At 46.4% G+C, this 20,110-nt stretch overlaps 1 protein-coding gene across 2 annotated transcripts in view; it reads left to right on the top strand.

Moving 5' to 3' along the window:
* The window catches only part of LOC1273247 (potassium voltage-gated channel protein eag), a 46,180-nt gene that overhangs the window by 21,199 nt on the left and 4,871 nt on the right, over positions 1 to 20,110 (top strand). The window contains exons 3-17 of one of the 2 annotated variants that reach the window (XM_061641987.1): positions 2,074 to 2,194; positions 2,524 to 2,636; positions 3,224 to 3,355; positions 9,404 to 9,510; positions 10,131 to 10,274; positions 10,343 to 10,439; positions 10,544 to 10,698; positions 10,816 to 11,007; positions 11,394 to 11,552; positions 12,303 to 12,375; positions 14,396 to 14,595; positions 17,567 to 17,717; positions 17,991 to 18,300; positions 18,401 to 18,605; positions 19,685 to 19,966. In XM_061641987.1, the coding sequence (XP_061497971.1) occupies positions 2,074 to 2,194; positions 2,524 to 2,636; positions 3,224 to 3,355; positions 9,404 to 9,510; positions 10,131 to 10,274; positions 10,343 to 10,439; positions 10,544 to 10,698; positions 10,816 to 11,007; positions 11,394 to 11,552; positions 12,303 to 12,375; positions 14,396 to 14,595; positions 17,567 to 17,717; positions 17,991 to 18,300; positions 18,401 to 18,605; positions 19,685 to 19,966 (2,441 nt within the window). The remainder of the gene's footprint in view (positions 1 to 2,073; positions 2,195 to 2,523; positions 2,637 to 3,223; positions 3,356 to 9,403; positions 9,511 to 10,130; positions 10,275 to 10,342; positions 10,440 to 10,543; positions 10,699 to 10,815; positions 11,008 to 11,393; positions 11,553 to 12,302; positions 12,376 to 14,395; positions 14,596 to 17,566; positions 17,718 to 17,990; positions 18,301 to 18,400; positions 18,606 to 19,684; positions 19,967 to 20,110) is intronic. The other variant, XM_061641988.1, reaches the window with a different exon arrangement.

Genomic DNA, 20,110 nt, shown 5'->3' on the forward strand with positions numbered 1-20,110 from the left:
AACCTTACAGCTTGAGTGAAAGTGAAATGTTGTTATTTTAGCTATATTTAACTAAATATTAATCAGAATATGTCTTATCTTACATGAAAAGAAAATAAATTAAATTCTCCAATTTAATTTAATCCATAAAACATGCTAACATGATATATTATATGCATTTTCTTATAATGTCCTATAATGGTAAGCGAGTAATCACACGAAAATACGTTTAAATCATCAATTTAGCATGATTTCTTGATTAAAAAGTTTGAAATTTTTATTCATTTCTGTTTTTTTGTAGTTAGGTAATTAAATTTCCTCTGTTTTCGTGTACGATTAGCTACATTATGGTGAAAATTTAATGAAATATTGCATAAAAACACAACATTTCTCGTTAAATTTTACTCAAGCTGCAACCCCCCGGACTTTAGAGACAAACATTAATGCGTACTGTCAAACATCGAAAAATAGATGAAACTTACAGACAAAATATAGCGAAATCGAATGTAAGATGTTTGTATAACATTTTTTGGCAAACGTCCGGTTTGGTCGACTTTTAGTTCTCCTCATATTGTCTCTGCTGCAGGAAGAAGTGACAAAAGCTCACGTTTTGGGAAACGAGTTAGGTTTTTTTGGTCGTTTCCCTGATCGTTCACCTACAGATGCTTTTCTTTTTTCGCAGTTTGGACTGTGTTTCCTAAGGATACAAACCCACACCTAACAGTTGACACGCTCTTTCTTACCATGAAAGATTGATGGCTGATTGATAAATGCTATCCCGCTTGTTAACGTCAGCGCCATTTATTTTTGAAAATTACAACCATCTTGCACTGGAAAAATATATGAACAAACGAATACGAAGCAGCATCGTTTGGAATGTGATTGAACGGCAGTGGAATCACCACGGTTTATCAGTAGAGGTAGTTCCTATCCATTTGCCCTGACAGGCATGATCATTTTCCGGAAAGCTTCGGAACAATTTATGAACAAAAGCGCATTTCAGGACTGTTGAGAGGTTTTTTTTCCCTCTCTCTCTCTCCCTCTCTCTCTCCCTCTCTCGTCGAGTTAAATGTACACACTTCCATCATAAGCATCATCCTTCGCATCACCATGATCATCGTCCTCATTACAGATAGCGGAGTACTGGGCACTCTTCTGCCTGTAGACGGCTGCCAAGGCGAGCGCTAGCTGAAGTGGCCGATCCCATCGGTTGAAGGGTGCTTGTGTTGAATGTTTTTGCATAAATCAATCAACGTGAAGAATGTCCGCTCCCTCACCACCGCTATCGCTCCTCCTCATCTGCCCCTTTGGTTGGTAGGTTGGTTTGGCGTCGGTGGTTGACGCCGGCAGTAGTGATAAGGAATTTGCAAACAATCCCGAGTGCCGAGTGCGCTTCATGCTGATGGGGCGTACTCTCTCTCTCACACACACATATAGGGCTGGTACAGTTTGACAGCCGGAGCTTTATTAAATAGATGCAATGAAAATATGAGATTGTGAAGTGTTTTGAGAAGAGTGAGTCGACAGGAAGGGCGGCGAGGCCTGTTGGAATTTTTCAACATGTTACAGCAATGGCGTACAACGAGATGCTGGAAATAAATATTGTGTATAGGCTCCTAAATAAGGAAGTATAAGTTTCCTGTGCCAAGGATTGAACGCTGGTAGTATAATGAATTTTGCATTTGACAAGTAAACGTGAAGACGGGATAATAATTTGAAAATATTTGAGCTTTTCCTTAGCGTTCGGTTTCAATTGAAGCTCCCTCAGGCTCCTCGCCTACTGTGCTGTGTCACTATATCAGGAATTCTTCCATTTTATCCCATTACCCATACAGGCATGTCATCGTTCTGTGTCATTGTCATCGTATTTGGCATCGTCATGCCATACACTACTCTTTATTTGTAATACATAGGATGAGTATATCATAACTGCTAGCGAGTCCTGAGTCCTTCTGCTACACCTTCTCCTTCAATTATCTTTATCAGTTAAGCTGCTGTTAAATCATCCTTATCATTATCCTTTTGTTGGTTCTGCATTTCCCAGTTCGTTTTTCACTAACTTTCTCTTTCTCTCTCTCTTTACTCTCATTCCAGCGGACAGTTCCTTTCTATTAGCTAACGCTCAAATCGTTGATTTCCCCATCGTGTACTGCAATGAGGCCTTCTGTAAAATTAGCGGCTATAATCGTGCTGAAGTTATGCAAAAGTCATGCAGGTAAGTCGACCGGAGTGGTCTATCTGGGGGCTGGGGAAAGGGCACAAAACTCCTCATTGCAACAAATGAGAACTAAAAAAAACGCACACCCACACCTACAGAAAGGGCGCAGCAGATTAAAAGGTAAAAAGTAACAGCAGCAGCAGTACTTGGATCCTTAAAATACGCGCTAATGCTTAATGCTTTAGCGCGCAGAGCGTATTACACGTGCTGCGTCCCATACATGGTGCTCCCCCCTCCCCCTCCGGGGCTCGAAATCCGATTTAGCGCATATCTCATTTTGCTGGCTTTCCCCTTCTGCCTTTCTTTTTCCCGTATTATCACATTAGGTGCGGCTTCATGTACGGCGAGCTGACGGAGAAGGAGACGGTGGCCCGGGTTGAGTACGCGCTAGAGCACCAGCAGCACGACCAGTTCGAGGTGCTACTCTACAAGAAAAACAGTAAGTAGTCACACGGATACCTACACATTCGACTGCAGACCACAGTCCCTCGCCCCTGTGGTCCGACTGAACAGCACTGAACGAACGAAACCGCCCGGCTTAACTCTTGATCCAATTAAGTTCGGGGTTTTGATCGATACGCGCTCTGGAGTGTTTGGGCGCGATGATTAATGAAGCACCTACCTGGTGGACGTCCCAGGACCCCCGGTCGTGCCAGGTAAGGCACGCTCCGAACGCTGCACCGCCATGTCACGGTCACGATGACTGTTCAAAAAAAAAGCAGGCGCGCACAGGAAGCGAGGGAGGCCATTTTCCGAAAGGTTCGAGTACGTTCGAGTAGTGTTCGCGCGTTGCCTTTTTTCCGATCCGAATCCGATCGATCGGTTGCTAGTCTTCGTTGTCGTGGCTCCGTTGCCCACGGATCGGCACTTCCCACGACACTGCTCCAATGTCACAATGGTCGCAATGGTCGAGACGCGTATTACCACCATTACCACCATTATGCACCACCGCTTCTAGTGATCGATTTTTCCTTGTCCCCACGATTTACTAATGCTCCTCCATTCTGCTTCCTTCTTCTGCAACAGAAACGCCACTATGGCTCCTGCTCCAGGTCGCTCCCATTCGCAACGAGCGGGATTTGGTTGTGCTGTTTTTGCTGACGTTTCGGGACATTACCGCCCTCAAGCAACCGATCGACAGCGAGGACACGAAAGGAGGTAAGTGTTTACAGGGTAACTGCTCTGCGGTGTGCAGTGTAAAAGACGATTTGTTCCCTTTGTTGTCGTCATCGGACTCGGACAAAAACCGTGGAGCAACCAAACACCATCCATCATGTGAACGGCCTCGCCGTTGGAACTCTACCCAGGCATGGGGTGGTTGGGAAAGATTGGGAAATGTATTCAAGCGACCGAATATCTTACCAGAAACACATTAGAGTGGGCTGTGGAAACGGGCTCTAACTGCTTCAATCGCGCCCTACTTGCATGGAACCTTCACCCACACAACGATAGGCGTTCGGTTGTTGTTCGTGCCGATGGGGCACACCGGGAATCACGCAACCCGGAAGTCCCGGAAGACACGAACGATCGGGGAAAGAAAACATGAACAAATTATCATCTTTTCTAATTGGAGCAAAATTGATCAGTGTATTGTTGTTGTTTTATTGTTTTCATTCGTTTTTCGATCGATCCTACCGTGCTGGACTTTGTTTCCGGCTTTGTTTTGAACTGTTTTGTTCTCTCCTGAACGCAACTTTGACTTTCTCTCTGTCTGTGCTTCGCTTCGGTTTATTCTATTCGATACTTTCTCTCTTTTTCTTCCTTTTCTTTGTACGCAAGCAGTTCTTGGTAAGTGTTACGTTCTATCGTGTTCTGTCGTTTTTGTTCCCTTTCTCCACTTACTTTTCACTTTGCTCCTTTCTACTGCTAAAGAGAGTTTGCTGATCGGATAGGGAGTTTTGCCAGCTTTTTTTATTATTTTTTTTTTAAACACTTTCTTGCTATATTTGCGTTCATACCTTGACTGCGGTTGTGCGCAAGCTGCTGTAGAAGTTGTGAAACAATTTGCAATCTTTTTTTATTCTATAATTGCTTCATTCGCTCTTTAGTACATTTTTTGATAGTTTCCACAGTTTTACAACCTCGGACGCTTTAGACAGTTTGCCAAACCAAACCATTTGCGTACGCTGCTTCTCATTAGTGCCAACCTATGCCCGCGTGCATATTCACAAACAAATCAAACTGCCACTTTCGCTTAGCGCCACGTTTCGATTAAGCGAAACTATTTTCGCACCGTTCTAAATTAAGCGTACAGCTGACGTACGAGCTTTGGAACTTTTCAATCGCTGTGAGGTGCCGTTTGTGCACACGTTTGAAATCGCAACCGAAACCACCAGGCACACAAAACGCGCACAAATCCAAATCCATCGCGCCAGGCACGGGGGTTTACCGCTTTACCCCTGTGCCACAGCACATTAAACATGGCATTAAATTAGCTCGAGCCCGAATAAATTAATTCCGTCAACCGATTGCCGTACCTACCGAAAAGGCGCTTGACACTTGAGGAGCTGCTCAATCGTGTGCGGACCGCGGCGCAGAAAACTTTACAAAACGGAAATTGGAGGCGTGAACGCTTTTGGTGCCGTAGCCGCCCAGCTTCCGAGCGGGTTTGCGAAAGTTGCTTTTGTTTTCTTGATTTTTCGGTAAACTTTTGCCAACCGGAAGGGTGGGAGGAGTGGTTGCAAGAGAGAACAAAAGGATGGAGCTTGTGCTTACAGTCGGTTCACGACCTTCGCCAAGGTGGCAAGGGAAAAATCGTTTTACGTACGGGGTAGAAACTATTCCTTTGCAATGTGGGGAATGGGAAAAGTTAAAATGTCATGCCCGCGACGAAAACAAACCCATTGGGACGGTGCTGGTAGAAAGGGAGCGTTAAAAAAACGGTTAGCAAAGCGTATGCAGGATAAAATCGAACTTAGCGACATACTTTGTCGTGTGAATTGCATACTTTGAGGGGCGTAACTTTCAAAAATTATAAATTCGTGATTCCACAAACGCCTGAAGTTATGCAATGTTCATACTCATATTATTCATTTCCTAAAGATTTATTCTACATTCGCTGCTCGACCCAAACTGGATCGCCCAAACAAACAAAAATCGTCCCAAGAGCGCTCAAACAACTACACAACCGCCCGAAAGTAAAAGACACAACAAACTTTGACTTATTCCCGTTGGCGGGGAGCGCGCCTCTCTATTGTTGGGAAAATTGCGCGGTCATAAACAATGTTGTTGTCGGTCGGCTGTCAGTCGGCTGGGGTTGAAAACGGCACGCCCGGCGCATTTCCTTTCCTACCGAAGCGGGAAAGGCTGAGCCAGTTTAGAGCAGCACTAAAACGGAAATTGTGTAAGCACGCCGTTAAACGCATGGCAGCTTGTGATTTCGCTTTCCGACTGTCTCTGAGTGGCGTTATTGTTTTCGACGTTGAACCTCGCGACTCCCCGCTGCCACAGCACATCGAACATTGACAGCAACAAGTTCCCGCTGGAAACGGGCGGCATTTACAGTAGGGCAATGGTGGTGGTCTGTGTGTGTGTGTGTACGTGGACGCGTATTGGCAATAAGTCAATATTTGATGGGCGATGGGCGAAGCGGCGCTTGTCGTTGGCTGGGAGATTGTGGCTTTAAAACCACCGGCAAGCAAGCGGCACGGAATGGCACGTGGGAACTGTACGGAATTGATGTAGAATTTAATTCCCCCTTCGAACGCTGCCGTACCGTGTGCGGTTTGTACGAAGGGTGCGAGGAATTTCCGGCACTGATCGGAATGTACAGTGCAACAATAGGAATTTCCGACTGTTTCGCCGACTGGCAGCCGACCAACTGCATGCAACCGATGAAGAAGGGGGGGGGGGGGGGGGGGGGGGTGCGGTGTTGTTTACGGTCTGCAATGATGAAATGCCCAACCTGTCTATGCTCGAATGCAAATGCCATGTTTTATAATGGAGTCCAAATTCCATCCAAACTGCTTGTTGCAAGACTAAAAATATTCTAATTGGATTTTTTTTTCGTCCTTGCAGACTATCGAACAGTTGATAATGGGTTCCTTCCCTTTTTTGCATATTTTGTGCGTCAGTTTGCATTATGCCCCGCAATGTATGCAACGCGCATAACAGAGCGCCCTAATTAATGCAATGCGCGTAGCAAAAGGAAGCAAACTATCCAGCGATCACTGTTCAGTGCCGTGTCGTTTGCACACGTCCGACCCAGAGGCCAGGGCGGAAAATGCAATCCCAGTCATTTTCTGGGAAATATTTTCCAACACCCCGCCCCCTCAGCCATTTGTTGCATAACTCTCGCGCCCCATTGTGCACAGCTATATTATCGTGGCGAAATGAAAACAGCAGGCACATTAAAAATGGATGAAATAGTACGACCGAAGCACCGAATACACTGTTGCATTCACAGGTTGCGCCCGTCAATCGGCGACGATTGCATAAGGGCACTTTCCCATCAACGCCATCAAAAGAATTGGGATCAATTTTGAAGCGACTACGAACGGAATCCCCTCTTGCCGCTTCTTACAACTCCACCCCTTCGTTCGAAGGTTGCTTTGCTTTGGTTCGATTGTCCCACTGGCCGGAATCGTGCAGTGGCGGTTGGGAAATGATGCAACATGCTTCTAGCGCGCTCGTGCACACCAGCCAAGAAGAATGGAGCGCAAAAGAACGTAGGAGAAAAATCGTTAAACCCCCTGGCTCGTGGTTGCCAGAAGCGGCCTCTTGTTGTTGGCCCTCTGTCCCCGGAAGCCTGATTTCTTTGTTAATCAAATTTGAATAAGCAATTCTCGATTTCCAACCATCAGCCAGGAGCGCGAAGGAGTTCAGCTCGCCTGCCACCAATTGCCATGATCAACAGGAAATTGTAACCTATCCAAACCCGATCCCGCAACCTCGGCTCGGCGCCGCCATCCCAGCCCCTTTGTTTGGGGTTTGTGTTGAGGTGATGCGGCCGGAAGCATGAAGAAAAACACCGCGCTCTCCCCCATGATTGTTGATGGCATAATAGCGGGAACAGATATATAGAGAACACGAGAGAGAGAGTGAGAGAGTGAGAGAAATGGGTGTTGAATGACGGGCTTTTCTAGAATGCCCTTTTGCCATGGAAAAAGCTACCAATCACTCCGTTCCGTTTTTCTTTTGCTTTTTTCCCCCTTTAGTTGATGCCTTTTGATTTGTGTGAATGACAACGATTCGGCAAACAAAACGTCAAAACCGCACGTCAAAAAAGGGAAGGCAAGGCAAACCAAACTCAGTGAACGGAAGCGGTGTTAGTTTGTGAAAGGAAGGCTCGATTCGTTCGATTCGAAACGTTAACGGAATTATTGAAAGGTTGTGAACCCAGCCCAGCCGACACGACCCAAACGCCTTTGAATCATTCTACAAGCAGTCGGGACGGTGGAGGCAGGATCTTTTACCACCCGGAACGGAGGTTATACGATTGCTCGACTTCCGAGTGGCTTCGAATGATTCCCGAACATGGGAAAGGGCGAGGCGCAAGCGGGAGGAAAGAAAACTAAAGTGTTCAAACCTTTTATTTGAACATCCTTCCCCATTTCTAGTGGATGGCAATTTGTTGAGCGCTTCGTCCTGCGTTTGCCCGCGTGAATTGAGTCCATTCGCACGATGTATGCTACGGTGCGCGTACATTTTTAATGGCAGCCAGATGATGAGCTTTCACCGTATGACCTTTCTCCGAGCGATGCCGTTTGTTGTTGTTGTTGTTGTTGTTTGCTTAATGCTTTCTTGCCAGGGCAACTGGAAGGCGTTTCGCCCAAAACCCGGGTCTGCCGACGCTGCAAACGATAATGTTTGAATACAATTACAGGATTATAAGATTATCGTTAAATGCGAAATGCGGGGTTCTTTGAATTGTGCAAATCGAACGGGCGGCTACATTACCATCCTCCGGCAGCAAAGAAGGATGAGCGTGTGAGGGGGGTTTCTTACTCGGCATGCTTTACCATTTGCCTTTTCTTAGAGGTGGATTTTCTCAACCCGTGCACGCATTCATGTTGATGATTGAATTCAAATGAATTTTGATTTGCTACAAGCAAAACGGTTAGGCAGGCACCACGCACGTGATAGCAAACGGCGTGGTGGGATGAATGAAGGCCGTATCCTCTCATAGCTCCATAAACAGAATCGGGTCGAAGACGAACGGCAAACGCATGATAAGTAGTACACCATCATCTATGAAGTAGGTTTTAAGGCGCTTCTTTCTTTATAAACGGCTTTTTCCCGTTTCTGGAACCGTTCCACCATGCCATCAAGAGAGGATAGCATTACCCAACAACAACAACAACAACAACAACAACAACAGCAGCAAAAAAAGACCATTAATCATTTCCTCTTCTAATGATTTGTTGTTTGCGTGGACCGCTCTCCCCAAACACTTCTGGTAAAAAGTATTCGTTTTTGTTTGCGTTCCAACCCTGAGCTACTGATTTATATCGCTTGACATAAATTGTACCGCCAAATATCAATTTCCCATCGGTGCGATCCACACTTTCAATTGTTTTGTTATTTATTACACTCCTCTGCAGCTTTGGCACAGATTTTACGAATATTTTTGTTGTTGTTAATTTTTCCCTTCAGCTTATGCCAGGTCACATTGCATTCACAATCGCTAATGAAAACGTGGTGTCATAAATTAATTCATTGTGCGCCTGAGCTCATTATGCTTTTTTTTCACTACAAGTTGTAAACAGCGTTTCATACCGTGTAAACTCAATCTCATCCACCTCGAAATCCGTCCACAGGACAGCTCTGCTCAAATCAAAGCTCCACCAAAAACTGCGCCTCTTTGCTGTGCGCATTGCATCCATTTAGGCGTTTCGGTTGAAATGCCCTTTTGGACATCCATCCATCCATTTCCGTGTACGATAGGCTTAAGATGTTGTTTTTTTTTGTTTTCTCGAAATCCTGCGACTGCGGTTACATGTTGTATAGAGATATCGTTATCCCATTCATTCAAATCCCACCTAAGCCGCTTGTTGCATCATTTTGCTGTACGGAGTTGTTGTTTTTTGCAGTTGTGTACACTAAGCTTGACCGTTTTTTGGCAATTTAAGGACATTTTTTTTCACCCAAAACTGCAATTAAATATTCTCTTTTTCTTCTTCCCTCTTCTGCTCACCCACCCGAAACACGGTCCGGTTGTTTCGCTCTATAAAACAAACAAACACACAAACAAACAACCAATCCCAGGACTCTCCAAGTTCGCCAAGCTGGCCCGTTCCGTGACCAGAAGCCGTCAATTCAGTGCACACCTGCCTACGCTAAAGGATCCTACTAAGCAATCAAATCTAGCTCATGTAAGTACTGCCATCGAGCGCGCGCGCGCGCGTAAGTGGGTTAAGAAATGTCCGGTGGCGGCTCGTCGCGTCATCAGAACACGACCGTTGCCGTCGTATCCATCTAATTTCGTATTAAAAGGCGTAGAAAGGACTACCTCGCCCCCGGGAGGGCAGTAACTTTCCATACGAGAGGCTGGGGAGGAAGTAACGGAGGGGGCTATTTTCGAAAAATAAGTGCAACCTGGCCGGGTCGGGTCCACCACCGTGTGGATCCCGATTCCGTGCATTATTTATTCAGATGTTTGTTATCATGGCGCTGGGTTGATATTACAATTTTAATTTTAAATCATCCAATCCCCTCGTTTCGTCCTTTCTTCGGGAGGGTTAGATTTTGGGAGGGGAAGGGATTAAAGACGCAAAACAACACGATGGAGTGGGGAAAGAGATAGAGAGAGAGAGAGAGCGAGAGAGCGATAGAGAGAGGGCTGAAGGATTGTTGATCAGTTTCCAAACGGGATACAGGAGCTTCCAAACGTAGCAAGCCACTGAACCTTTCCTTTAAGGATCGAAGGAGGCAGAGCATCCTTTAATCATTTAATTATATTTGTTGGTATTTTTGCTCTCATCACCCTGCACAGATGATGTCATTAAGTGCCGATGTTATGCCACAGTATCGCCAGGAAGCGCCGAAAACGCCGCCGCATATACTACTGCATTATTGTGCATTCAAAGCAATCTGGGATTGGGTGATATTGTGTTTAACATTTTATACTGCAATTATGGTAAGTAGCTGATGCGCTAATTTAATGCACACACACACACAGCCACTAATGGTCACACTTTCTCCCAGGTACCATACAACGTAGCCTTCAAGAACAAGACGTCGGAGGATGTTTCACTGTTGGTAGTCGACTCGATAGTAGATGTAATATTTTTCATAGACATCGGTACGGAATACCATCGCCCCCGGCCCCAGTTGATGGCCCATTACGGTCGTGCGTGGTTAATGGCTTACTTTTGGCTTGTTTTTCGTTGTTCTACCTGCTTGCAGTGCTTAACTTTCACACCACGTTTGTCGGACCGGGCGGTGAGGTCGTGAGCGACCCGAAGGTGATCCGCATGAACTACCTGAAGTCGTGGTTTATCATCGATCTGCTCAGCTGTCTGCCGTACGACGTGTTCAATGCGTTCGACCACGATGAAGATGTAAACGTTTAACATCATCTTGCGGATGACAATTCTGGACCCCCAAAACGGTGGAGGGTCCCTCCTCCACACACATAATGCTAATGATGGTTTCGTTCTCTCGCCACACTCTTCCAGGGCATCGGATCGCTGTTCAGTGCGCTCAAGGTGGTGCGGCTGCTGCGGCTCGGCCGGGTCGTACGGAAGCTGGATCGATATCTCGAGTACGGTGCGGCCATGCTGATACTGTTACTGTGCTTCTACATGCTGGTCGCTCACTGGCTGGCCTGCATCTGGTACTCGATCGGGCGGAGCGATGCCGACAACGGGGTAAGGCGGACGTTACGGGGTACACAGGAACATGGTGGCATGGCAAACAATTAACCCATCATCCTGCGCTGCAATTGGAATAGGTTTTGGGCGCGGGAGGAGAATTAGAAACTTAAAAGTAATCACTAGCCGAGCGGGCAACCGCAGACATTGTTAGAAAACTGTTCGTAACATGCAACATGCAACATGGAAAACGGTCCAATGCACCGGTTAAATCAAATCCAGCACAAAGCCAACGTCGTCCCTTAACACCCGGGACCGACGTTCCGCACCCGATCGCTTAACATTTTACACATATTTGCACATGTAAAGCTAATACGCGCTCTCTTCTCTCTTTTATCTCTTCCCCCGTTGAAATTCCCATCACCCCCCATGCACGTCCACAGGTACAGTACAGCTGGCTGTGGAAGCTGGCGAACGTTACCCAGAGCCCGTACTCGTACATCTGGTCCAACGAATCCAATGCACCGGAGCTGGTGAACGGTCCGTCGAGAAAAACGATGTACGTTACGGCGCTGTACTTCACCATGACATGTATGACATCGGTAAGCAAATTAAACTATTGATCCGTTCAGCCCCTCCGAAACGCCCCCTCCGTCGGTAGCACAGTCCACAGTGAACAAGGGGATCCACATCCCACATCGCGTCGTAAGGGATGACACACTGACAGGGACACACTGTTCCCCAGCGCACCATCATCACTTCGGGCCGTTTTTCAGACGGGACAGCCGCCACCCGAGATAACACAACCGTGGCTCTACCAGCAAACGGTCGGTTTTTGTACGCCAAATTGAATTCGTGCACTCCCGGGCGGGCACACCACGTCCCATCGTAGCGTCACGGCAGCATCGCGCCCGGTGTGGAAACGGCTAGAAAGTTTAACCAATTTGGTGGCCGTCATGGGCCCGAGAGCACGACCCCCGGTGCCGGTGCCTTTGTGTTCTATTTTCAGTCACTCGAACGAGACGTGCACACAATCACACACACTCACACACAAATAGGCGATTAGTTGTGGACAGAACCGATCCTGAACGTGTGCTAAAGTGTGGATGATTGACAGCTCGGGAAGGACTCCCCGTCCACAATGTCAACGATTTGCACGAACACGATTTGCCCAGCCGAGATAATTCAATCCTAATGTAAAGTACTCTTTTCTTCTTCTCTTAATCCCGCCCTGTTTTCCCTTCCGATTCCTTTCCGTTCGATCGTTATCAAAACTTCGGCGCAAATATCCTTCCCCCCCCCTCCCCCAACGCCACACAAACACACGCGCCTCGCCATCCTTACTGCTTCAGGTCGGATTCGGAAACGTTGCTGCCGAGACGGACAACGAGAAGGTATTCACTATCTGCATGATGATAATTGCAGGTGCAGTGTTTTACGTTCCGTTGCCACGTCCTTGTTGTTTGATTACCGAGGGTTTTTTTTTTCTTTCGTTCGTTTGTTGTTGTCGTGTGTTGTTCTGTTCTGTTTCATACACCGTGTGCTGGTGGTGCCAGAAGCCCATCTGTTTTGCTGTTGCTCCACTCTTGAGCTAATTTCTTACCGTCCCCTTTGCGTTAGCTTGCGTGTCCTCTGAGTAGATTAAGTTTTTAGTTATTTTTATCCACACAAAAAAAGAAATAGAAAGAAAACCACACAGGCTTTCGTTTATCGCGAAAGTGCGCGCTTCTCGATTGCAGGAGATTAAAGTGACCGACTAGACCGAAAAACAGGGGCCCAGGGGAGAAACACAACCCAAATCCTAGCTTTCTATGGCAAGCTTTCCGCTTTCCCTGTCCCGTTTTCACCCATACAGTCACATGCTGGCCTCTCTTTCACATTCTTACACTCACACCATCGCCTACTGTGTCGTGTTTCGTGAAGTCGGCTTACTTTTTGCTTCCCTCTTGCTAAGCGTACGTTTTATCTACTTTAAAGCTCATCTCGCCGCCTCCGTGGTTCCGTATGTTGTATCGCTACGTGATTCTGCCTCCCCCACTCCCCCATTGTGTATTTGTTTCATGCTTTTGTGTTCTTTCATTTCCTGTTTGTTTTATTTTAGTACCTTCCGTGTTGTATGTTGGCACTTTTATTATGTTTCGGATAATCCATTTTCATCTCATTTGAAGTTTTTTCACCCAATTTGTTGCTTTTATACTCATTTTTTCTCTCCTTTAAATAATTCTTATAAAGTTATCTCATTTTTTAACATTTTCATGCTCTTTTTTATGAGTGTTATCTTTGTTTTCGTTTAGTCTCATTTAGCTTTTCATTCATATTTTTCTTTTTTTTTCATTTGTTAAAATCACCATATTTTGAGTGATCTTCGTTTGGTCTGAAATCAAACAAGTATTTCGTTTGCAGAACCAGAGCAATACACCATGTCCACCATGTGTTGCGTGATCATTGTTGCCACCGTATGTGTGTGTGTGTGTGTGTGTGTGTGTCGGCACCAACCACCACTGCCCACCGCCATTAGCTTTAGCTAGATAAAACCGAAAGAAAACGTGGCCGTGTAGTTTTTTTGTTTTTGTTTCTCCATCGTCTTCTTCGCCGCCCTCGCGCTTTGCTAGAAAAATGTCACAGCTCAACCCAACTCCGACCCACAAGCAGCACCGTACCATAAATTAAATGTACCGCCGGTAGCATCGGTCGGTTCGGTCTCGCTTGTCTCGGTGCGCTGCCGCCGTCATCTTTCCGGAATGCCACGCGTGACCTTTTTACCATGTGTCACATGACCAACACGTGTGTGTGTGTATTTTTGCGAATTAAGCCCCAAAAGGCTTTTCTTATTACTGCTTCTATAAAAGACGAACACAGAGAGGGAATGAAAAAAAAAGAGGAAAAAACACCACCACACTCGTTTGGTTTTTTATTCGCTGGGAGGAGAAGATTTATTATGTTCATCTGGGCTTCCGCTCGGTGGCATTTAAAAAAGTTTCCAACAACCGTACGAAACCAATCCGCTAGCTGTTGGAATTTCATGACCGACTCTCCCCGCCAACAATTTCGCACATCTTCCCCGCCAGCTCGTTTGTTTTCCCAATCTTTCTGTATATTTTTCGGAGCTTGTGTTAGTTTTTCTATGCGTGTGTGCGTGTGCTGTGTGTGTTGTTCCTATGTCCAACCTTTCTTTCACCGATCCCACCGCGCGTTCGAGCGTTTCAGCGAACGGCAAGCCCGCGGCCCGATCCGTTTTTGCCCGATACTGACTTTGGTCTGTTTTGTTTCTCTACACTGCCACCGTTGTGTGGTGCGCTTTTCCTTCTCTCTTCACCCCATGTACCCATGTCCTGGTGTTGCTTCCTGCCCCTGCCCGTACCAAACCAAATAAAACCTTTACCATCCCCTTACCTCCACCCAATATCCGCCTACCCACAAAAAAAAAACAACAACCACCCAATAGCTCTGCTGTACGCGACCATTTTCGGTCACGTTACCACCATCATCCAGCAAATGACATCGGCCACCGCCAAGTACCACGATATGCTGAACAACGTGCGCGAGTTCATGAAGCTGCACGAGGTACCGAAGGCCCTGAGCGAGCGCGTTATGGACTATGTTGTATCAACATGGGCCATGACCAAGGGACTGGACACGGACAAGGTAAGCAACAACTGGCGCTGGCGGCTGCTGCTGCTGCAAACACGCATCCCGTGACGCGCTGGGGACAGAAAGAGGTCGAGGGCGGGAAAACGGTGGTGCGGTTTCGATGGAAATCCATTAAGTTCGACCGAATGGCCCTCGAGATGCAGACCCACGGAGGCTGGAGTTGGCTGGTGCGAGTTATTAATCCCCCGGGGGGGGCGAAGGGTAGCTTTCGGTTTCGGGAGGATTTTATATTTATATACACATCCATTTCAGGCCACGCGTGTGCAGTCCCATTACAAATTAAGCGTAAAGTATTAAAAGCCCGTTTACCGGGAGGGGGCGAAAAACAAAATATATATTATCCGCTTTGATAGCGAATAATGTACCCAGGTGACAAATCACGAACGAACGAGCTAACTGTTGGAACTTCTTGTTCGTACGAAAGGAAAATGCAGACTGATTTATTCTCTATTTCAATAAAGCCTACTACACTTCGTTTAAACTAGAGAGGTTGCTATGATCACAACACTCCTCCTCAATCTCGGCTGGCTCTAAACCAAGTTGTAGGCGCAGATTCTAACTATCGAGGTTGCTATGATCTACAACACACGCTCTGAAATTCATTATTTCTAGGTATGGACTTCTCACACCTTCCAAACATATCTTTTCCATGACATCCAACCCAGATTCGAGACCCTGATGACATAGTCCGATCTTTGCAATGTACAAAAGAACATGACTCGCCTTTTCGTAACTTGCGTTTTCTAAGCTCGCCTTTCCTAAGCATCAGTCCCTCCTCCTTCTGCTGTACATTCCGATATTCAAGATCCATTGGCATCAATAAACACTTTGCAATTGATCGATATCGGGCATTCTTTCGGGTCAAGACATTCTGCATTCTGGTCTTCAGTGAATATAATCCATTTGAAATTGTTGCTAGTGCAATAACCTTCTGATCCTTTACGATTCGACAACCGCTCATGTCAAAAAGAATCACAACACCTTTCGCCGTCAGTTTTTTCACAGACACTAAGTTTGTCTCTAACTTCGGGACGAACAAAACATCGTTAAGAGTCACTCTTGATGTTTTACCCTCCGGAGACAGCGTGGTTATTCGACACGAATCGATTCCTTCAACCCTCGCCGTTGTGCCATCGGCCAAAATTACGTCCTGCTGATAACGCTCGTCCAGCTCCACGAAACATGACCGATCGATACACATATGCGATGTTGCTCCTGAATCAACGATCCACGAATTGGTTGTAAATCCACGCATCGTGAACGAATATTCCTGCTCCAGAGTTTCTTCATCAGTTGTTTGCACACATAACTGGCTCCGTTTCATACCATGCTGGCCTTCCGACTGTTTCAAATCTCTGGACCGCTTCTCCATTAGAATCAGGCAATCCTTTCTTTTATGCCCTGGTTGTTGACAGAAATGACATAACATTTGATTCTTCTTAACAATTGTCTTTAGTACAGAATCACAGCAACCTCTGTTTCCCCTTTTGGCTACTTCGTCTACCACCTTGGTTTTCACCAAATCCAGCGTAAGCTCGTCGTCAGACCTGCTTTCCAACGCTGTGGTCAGAACCGAGAAAGATTGCGGGAGACTTCGGAGCACCATTGCCACTTGCAGGCTCTTGCTTAGCTCCTCACCGGTCAATGTTAGCCTATCGAACAATTCTTCCATCTCGAAGATATGCTGCTCGATATCCTCACCGTCGGAAAAACGCTTCTCACATATATTTTTTAAAATCGACACCTTAGAAGTTAGTGTGGCCTTTTCGTAGTGTCCTCGCAGCTTTTCCCATGTCGCTTTAGCCGTCTTACAGTCCTTAATTAGATTGAGTTGGTTATCTTCCAGTAAAAGGCCGATTGTCGCTCGCGCCTTCTGATCACCACTCTTCCATACTGCTCCGATGGCTTCGGTAGTGGGACTGGCCGTCGTGTTACCCGGTCCATCGCTGATCACATACTGCCACAATTCTTCTCGGATGAGGAGGAATTCGACCTTTGTCTTCCAGACACTGTAATTACCTCCGTTGAGTTTTGCAATTCCCAATCGTTCCATTTTGCGAAATCTTTCTTTTGGTTAAAACGTTTTAATCGCCACTAATCCTGGGCCCATAACCTGTTGGAACTTCTTGTTCGTACGAAAGGAAAATGCAGACTGATTTATTCTCTATTTCAATAAAGCCTACTACACTTCGTTTAAACTAGAGAGGTTGCTATGATCACAACACTAACGACATGTTGAAAAGATGGCATTGCGTGGATTCAGGCGTTTTGCTGTGGATGTTCGAACGGCTGCGCCTTTCGTTATGCAATTTGTGTAACAAAGCAACGCTTTAATATTTTAATGATGTTTTGCTGAGCTGAGTAACTGAACACTGGAAAGCACACTGGGTTAAACCATGGCTGTTGATGAAATGGGGGAAATTCATTTACTGTTACTTACAATATTCTCCCAAAAAAGTGTTAATTTCGCTGATAAAGTAAAGTGCTGCTTTACAACCGCTGCTGATCAAACACTGGCACTCGTTAGGGGACGTGTTTTCTTCCACCGAATTCCCCCGAAATGGCGTCCATTAACCAAACATTGTCCACTGGCCGGATTCGGAAAAGCACTGCCCCAACAGTGGGAATAAAATATGCAACTCTTTGTCTCGCATTCAAACCATCCCACGTTGCGGGGTTTGACCTCAACAAGAACGCGCGGGAATAGTTGCGCAACCCCTAACACCGGCAGCGTAACCAGCAAGCGTAACCATCATCATCATCGTCATCATCGTCGCATCGTTTCGGGCGATAAACTAAAGTTTGCTTTGGCATACAACGAGGCCGCACTGATTTATGTATGTTTGCTTATATCCCCCTCCTCCGACCAGCGTCCACGGAGTGTTGTTGTTGCAGCCGGCACGCCAGGCACGTTCACATTTAACTCTCTCTCCCGCCAGCTAACCCGCTCCACCAATTTTCACAGGTCCTAAACTATTGCCCAAAGGACATGAAGGCCGATATCTGCGTCCATCTGAACCGGAAGGTATTTAACGAGCATCCGGCCTTTCGATTAGCATCCGACGGTTGCCTCCGGGCCCTGGCGATGCACTTCTGCATGTCACACTCGGCACCGGGTAGGTTTGACGGGGTCGGCTCGGCGGTGGCCACCAGATGATCGCATCCCGGACCATCGCACGAATCGGTTCCGATTGATTTTCATTTCCATCGTTTGATTTCCGTTTCCGGCGATGGGAGCATAACGGGTTGCACATCCATCCAGCCACCGTCCATTTGGGAGCTTATTCGGAGTCCATGCGGGCCTGAATGCGTATGGGAAAAGAATAGCTAGCTAAATAATACGATTGTGGTTTTGCTTGCCCCCATCCTCTCATTCCTCCCGGTCACAGGCGATCTGCTCTATCATACGGGCGAAAGCATCGACAGCCTGTGCTTCATCGTGACGGGCAGCCTGGAGGTGATACAGGACGACGAGGTGGTCGCCATACTGGGCAAGGGCGACGTGTTCGGCGACTCGTTCTGGAAGGATTCGGCTGTGGGGCAAAGTGCAGCCAACGTACGGGCGTTAACTTACTGTGATTTACATGCGATAAAGCGAGACAAGCTGCTCGAAGTATTAGATTTTTATCAGGCTTTTGCTAATAGTTTTGCGAGGAATCTAGTTTTAACGTACAACCTAAGACATCGACTAATCTTTAGGTAAGGTTTTTGTTTTTCTTTGTTTTCGGCGCCTAGATCTTTTAAAGTATGAACAAATGTTGACCTTTTAAATTAATGTATAAATTTAACACACACACAGGAAAGTAGCGGACGTTCGGCGCGAGAAAGAGCTAGCGGAGAGGCGGAAGAACGAACCACAACTGGGCTCTAGTCAAGATCACCTGGTAAGAAAAATATTTTCAAAATTTAGACGAGCTCAGCAAAATGCACAAGGAACCAAGGACCAAACTGGTTCCGTTCAAAGCGACGTTGAGAAGGGCGACACAGATACAGACAAAGGAAAGGTGAATATTTTACACTAAAACTAAACTCTTCTCCCTTGAAAAAAAAACACACACACGGTAAAGCTTAAGAAAACATTCTCTATAAAAAAGCGATACTTTATCCTCCTCCATAAACATGAGCAATCAAAATGTCCTTTAAAATTCGATTGGATCGTGTACCCGTGGATCGTTTTTAGCGTATGATTGTCGTTTGATCGGTGTTAGTAGGTAGTACTCAATGTTAGTTTATGAGTATGAAGAGTCCTCTGTACAATTTTTGTGGTTAGTTTAAGCCGAAAAGTGACAAGCAAATGAGCACGCTGTTTGTAATTGCCTAAATGTATGCAATCCGCATAGCAAATGCTGCTCCATTGCTTGTTTGCTTGTCAGTTTTAGCAAGATGGATTGTTTTAATGTTTTTCGATGTGTTTGTAATCTAGATATTAGTGCATTTACAAATTTGTTTGTTTATTATTTTTACCAAACTTTTGTTTCAATGTTGCATACGGTATATTTATTAGGTGTTAGATATTTTGCAGGAAGGAATGTATCACTCTACGGAGCGCTCAATCGCGACAATTAGAAGCTTGCAGTAAATGTTCAGTCCATAGAATTGGCAATTTTTCACTCTAAGAACACTAAACACATCACAAAAACAACACAAGCTCTCGCAAGTACATTATTGTCTGTTTAGTGACTGTCGTTTGCACGATTGCACGTGCTCCCTCTTCCGTTTTGCATCAACACTCTTGTATGTAGGACTGTTCCGTTTGGTTTGGTGTACACATTATTAAATTCCACGAAAACAAGAAGGACAGTACCGATCCTCACAAGTGCTGTCCTGTCTTTAAGACCCCTGCCCCACATTCTTAGTATGCTTAGTGACAGTACTGATGGTGTGTTGGTGTGTTAGAGCTACGTACACGTTCGCAGTTTCACGGGTTGGCTACAGTAGCTCGAATTGTGTTGTCCTACCTGCTAGAGTTTCTAGTTACTATTGTATACCCTTACCATTCCCGGTTCCACGTTAAAATGCCCTCCTTCCCCGATTACCGTCATCCGGCGCAAACATTCATCCCGTGTCTCTATCCTGCTTACAGCTGCCTGCCAAGCTGACGCTGACGGAGGACACCCGCGCCCTCACGACCGCCGTCCCGTCCCCGTCGCCATCGCCATCGCCCTCGTCCGGACCGCCGTCGGCCAAGGGGCCGCGGGCCAGCAAGTGGGGCCGGCTGCTCGGCAGCTCCAGCGTCGATTCGGCCAGCGACACCAGCACAAAGGTAGCCGTGTCTAGAAGTTTAAGTGCACGCGAAAGCTTACGTGAGAGTGCACAAGGTAGAGCGAGCTCGAGCTCGAGTAGTAATGGCGGTCAAGGCAACAAGGTAGCTCGTTCCGCGCGTGTGCGTTTTTGTGGGTGCGTGCGTGTGTGTGTGTGTGGGTTTTGTGGGTATTGCATGCATGCACACTAAACGATAGCGCACTCGCAGTTCCTCACGCACATTCAACCCCATCCGGAAGCAGGACCG

The sequence above is a fragment of the Anopheles gambiae genome, chromosome 2, assembly GCF_943734735.2.
Source record: "Anopheles gambiae chromosome 2, idAnoGambNW_F1_1, whole genome shotgun sequence".
NCBI lineage: Eukaryota > Metazoa > Arthropoda > Insecta > Diptera > Culicidae > Anopheles > Anopheles gambiae.